Genomic DNA, 4,528 nt, shown 5'->3' on the forward strand with positions numbered 1-4,528 from the left:
CTCTCTCTCTCTCCATCTCTCTCCCTCTGCCTTTCCTCTCTTTAGGCAGAGTCTACAAGACAGCAACATCAACACCTCTTGACATGGAAATACACTGATACAATAGGCAAAAGAAACACTCGATTGCATCTCCCGCTTTCAGGTGGCCTTATTTGGGCGATTGCATCCTGACCTTATTCTTGGTAAGTCTAAGTGCATTGATGTGGGAGGGGGATGGGAGGAAGGTAGGTTTGGTGGAGAGAGTGGAAAATTGTGTTCTCTCATTATCCAGAAGAGGGGGGGGAGTAATTGTTGAGGGGATCTCTGCTGCCAATAAGATTATACAAAGGGAGGAGCTGGTGGAGAGCAGTTTGCAGGAGAAGCGAGCGACTGGGGAGCGCGCCGCCGCCAGACAATGCCTGCCTCCAGGGGAGGGCGAGCGGCCGGCAGCAGCAACCGGCTTTTGGCAAGCCCAGCCGGCTCTGGAGAGGATGCCCCGGCGGATGAGAACCTGGGGCCTAGAGAAGGATGCTGAGCTGTGAAGGCTTGGGTGGCAGACGACCGCACGCGGGCAGGCGAGCTCAGGTTCTCGCCCAGCGGTTATTGTGATAGTCTCGATGCTCGTGGCGGCCGCCTCAGCGACGCGGACCCCTATTAGCGCGGCGTAGCGAGGATCTTTTCACCGTATTGTTAGGTAGAACTGCATTTTAATGATTGCGTCCCTGCTGTTGCCCCAAGTGACGGGGCGACCTCCCGGCACAATGAAACGCTTGTGTGAAAGAGACTTTTTAAAGGAAGAGAGAAATTTGGGGCATAAAATGCTGAATTGAGGAAATTGAGAGAATAGGATTCCGTTGAAAAGGAGATGAGAAGTTCTGGAGGATTTTTAAAATATATTAAAATTTGCAATTGGAGATCAGAAAATCTACCTTGTGTGGGGTAAAAATGGCCACGGATAGATCTTGTATCATAATAAAGTAAGTTTCTACTTTATGGATATTTCTTTTATTTCTGTCTGGTACATACAGCCCAATACTTGACATTTGGGGAATATAGCAGAGTGAATGGGAAAAGAGGCTGGCCAAAGTTTCATGCTCTATTAGCTGGAAAGAAAAAAACACTGCCTTGTAATCACATTTGCAAAATTAATTGGTTAACAGACATTAAGATTAAAATGGACATTACTAATATTATTTCATAATGAATAGCTTCTCAGGAAAAGAATTAGGTCTACTCTTTCCTGCTACTTAAATTATACCAAACATACAAAAATTACCGCCTATAGTGGCATTATTAAGGAAAAACTAACTTGAGAGAATCTTTTAATCAGTCAGAAAGAGTGAACAATGCAGTTAATTGAAAGCCAGTTTAAATTTTAAGTACCTGTTTTGTGTTTTTAAAACAAGTCTCATAGGCAGTGTCCAGTGGCAAAGGAAGAAAAATGTCTCTTTATGACAGTTTAATAGAAAGCTCTCCATCGGGGCATTGCTTTCTAAATTGCTGCGGATTAAACAGCTGGAAAGCCCACCGAGGTCTACGCAAGCAGGCTGCCCCTCTTGCCCAGATAGGGTCATATCTGGAAAGCAAGAATTCACCAGTCATTACACACGCGGTATTTTAGACTGGAGACACTTCGGGTCTGCCCTGTACCTACTCACTTCATGAGGCACATGCGACTCAATCCACCCCCTTGTATAACAAGGTAACTGGGATTCACCCTCATCCATAAATAAGCATGTCGAGAAAAAATAATTACCTCTGCTTGCTGCTTTTAATTAAAGCCTCAGAGGGACAGTGTTGGATTATGGTAATGAGCAGACATACGTCCCCTCTTGTAGGCTGCAGAAAAAGGTTAGCTGACACGGAATCAGTGGCCCTGACACTCCACTTGAAATCCATTCGCCATGCTCGGTCGTCTCCGCCTGTTCTCTAATGCTGCTCCCCTCTTTGGAAGAAAAAAATAAATAAAATCAGCTCCCCAGCACCCAGTTCAAAATATAAGAGAGGAGAGGTGTTTTCTCCCAAGGGTTAGAAATTTCTTTCAGTCAGGACAGTCTATAGACTAGTAAAAAATTCTATTGTTCCCCCCTACCCTATCCCCCGAAATCCTGCCCCATCCTCCCCCAAGTTAATACAAAAAAAAAAACCCGATCTCGTCTTTCCTTAGCCCTATGCTTTTCTTCTTGCAGTCAGTCCACCCTGAGCTCCTACTATTTCAATTATTTTTTTTAAAAGGAAGGGAAAGTACTCTTTAGTTGGCATTTTCAGAATACTCCAGATTTAATCTGCCATTGGCTTTATTTCTGACATTAGAGCTGTGCAAAAATCAGGTGAATTCAAGAAAAATCTGTCGAGTGGTTAAAATGTTCCGCCTGGATTCATAAAGGCAAAAGGAGTAATGCAACCCGCTTCGTTGTCTTGTGTATCTGTCTCCAGCGATGGAGGATTCGGGCATCCAGCGAGGCGTCTGGGATGGAGATGCCAAGGCTGTCCAACAGTGTCTGACAGATATTTTTACCAGCGTTTTCACCACCTGCGACATTCCTGAGAATGCTATATTCGGTCCCTGTGTCTTGAGCCATACTTCACTGTACGACAGCATAGCTTTCATAGCTCTCAAGTCCACTGACAAGAGAACAGTTCCTTACATTTTTCGGGTAAGTCTTGACCGGTACTGCTTAGGGTTTGAGGGTAATGTCCTGTTGAAAACAGACTAAGACTCATTCTAATGACAAGCTGAGACATGTTCTGAATGTAGAAAATGCAATAATATGAGTCATCCTATTTTACCACTAAAAATTGAAAGGGAGAATTAAACTCAAATTATTGTTAACTGATTTTCTGGAATAAATGACAAAATTTGCTTTGGAATGCCAGTTATGTCTAAATCAGTGCCTCAGTTCTGAGCTTTCCTAGTGATGAACGCTACTTTCTTAACTCGGGGAAATTTCACCAGGGTTGAGGCTATTTATATATTAAGTACTTTCTCATCTTCCTAATTTGGGCTTAAATAATTTTTCTTTGTAAAGAAAGAAATGCCACAGAATAATTTCTGAGATCTAAGTTTGCTTTTCATGTGTCAAACAAAATTCTCCCACATTTTTGTAATGCGGGACAATTTAGAATTAAATTCTCAAGAGGTTAACACTAATTTGAATTGTAAGAAGACATTCTCTCATTTAATGTTCAACCACTATATGAAAACGACTACTTAAATAGGCTATATGGCTGATGCAGCGATTCAAGGGACAGTTGGTTATCTTGTCTGCTGGTTACAAACATGAGGGTGGGTGCCAACTTGGGTCAAGTTTTTGGAATCTTGATCTCAGATAAATCTTTGGAAAAGAATAACAGAGAAAATGGCCCTGGTTCCTCTGGCATCATTCTCTCACAAAAGTCTCCCTCCTCTACCCTCTTCCTTCTTGTATTTTTTTCCTAAATTGTAGGTAGACACCTCAGCGGCAAATGGTTCCTCAGAAGGTCTCATGTGGCTGCGTCTGGTCCAATCAGCCAGAGATAAAGAAGAGCAGAACCTTGAAGCCTATATAAAAAACGGACAGCTGTTTTACCGCTCTCTCCGCAGGATTGCCAAAGACGAGGAGTTACTAGTTTGGTACGGGAAAGAACTGACTGAGTTACTGTTGCTCTGCCCCTCTAGACCCCACAGCAAAATGAATGGTAGGTTGGCTTGCGACCTGCGTGTGGGCCCTTAACTAGCAGGGAGCAACCTGGAGAGCAATCCAGGGAGCTAGGGGCTCACTCTGGCGCATGGGCGTGCCTTTCCTCTTTTTGGACATCTCTTACAAAACTTCTGATAGCCAGTCCATAATGAAGTTGGGGCAGATAGGTGAGGATAAATTGGGGACACTTGGCTTAATTACTGTACTCTCCCAAAAAAATCAGGAGGGAAAGTTAAGTCGGGTCGTACAGGATCTTCTTTTCTCAGGCACTCAAGCCCTGAGAGGTGGTGGATTTGTAAAGGGGTTGATGGCAAACTGGCCTGGTGATGATGCTGAGTAATCATGTGGTATGCGTGTGTGTGCGTGCGTGTGTGCATGTGTGTGCATGTGTGTGGTGTTTGCTCACTAAGCAGGGTCGTCCCCTTACACATGCCTGGAATGCAGCCAACGTTTCCAGTTTGAGTTCCCTTATATGGCACATCTACGATTCCGCTGCCCCAAGAGACTTCACAGCGCTGATAGGAGCCTCCAGGACGAGCAAGGCAGCGGCGTGGGCACCAAGGATCACGGTGGCGGCGGCGGCGGCGGCAAGGACCAGCAGCAACAGCAACAGGAGGCGCCCTTGGGCCCGGGCCCCAAGTTCTGCAAAGCCGGCCCTATTCACCACTACCCGGCCCCCTCCCCCGAGGGCAGTAACCAGCCCGCCGCCGGGGTTGGAAACGCGAAGCCTTCCACGGACTTTCACAACCTGGCCCGGGAGCTGGAGAACTCCGGAGGAGGCAGCAGCTGCTCCCCAGGCCGGAGCCTCAGCAGCGGCAGCAGCGGCGGCGGCCACCAGGAGGCGGAGCTGAGTCCCGACGGCAACGCCG

At 46.1% G+C, this 4,528-nt stretch overlaps 1 protein-coding gene across 1 annotated transcript in view; it reads left to right on the forward strand.

Moving 5' to 3' along the window:
- Positions 1 to 7: 7 nt before the first annotated feature.
- The window catches only part of PRDM8 (PR/SET domain 8), a 6,093-nt gene continuing 1,572 nt past the window's right edge, over positions 8 to 4,528 (forward strand). The window contains exons 1-4 of the mRNA XM_011360638.2: positions 8 to 182; positions 2,416 to 2,636; positions 3,426 to 3,657; positions 4,073 to 4,524. Of these exons, the coding sequence (XP_011358940.1) occupies positions 2,418 to 2,636; positions 3,426 to 3,657; positions 4,073 to 4,524 (903 nt within the window). The 5' untranslated portion in view covers positions 8 to 182; positions 2,416 to 2,417. The remainder of the gene's footprint in view (positions 183 to 2,415; positions 2,637 to 3,425; positions 3,658 to 4,072; positions 4,525 to 4,528) is intronic.

This window comes from Pteropus vampyrus, unplaced genomic scaffold (genome assembly GCF_000151845.1).
Source record: "Pteropus vampyrus isolate Shadow unplaced genomic scaffold, Pvam_2.0 Scaffold56, whole genome shotgun sequence".
In the NCBI taxonomy this organism is placed as follows: domain Eukaryota; kingdom Metazoa; phylum Chordata; class Mammalia; order Chiroptera; family Pteropodidae; genus Pteropus; species Pteropus vampyrus.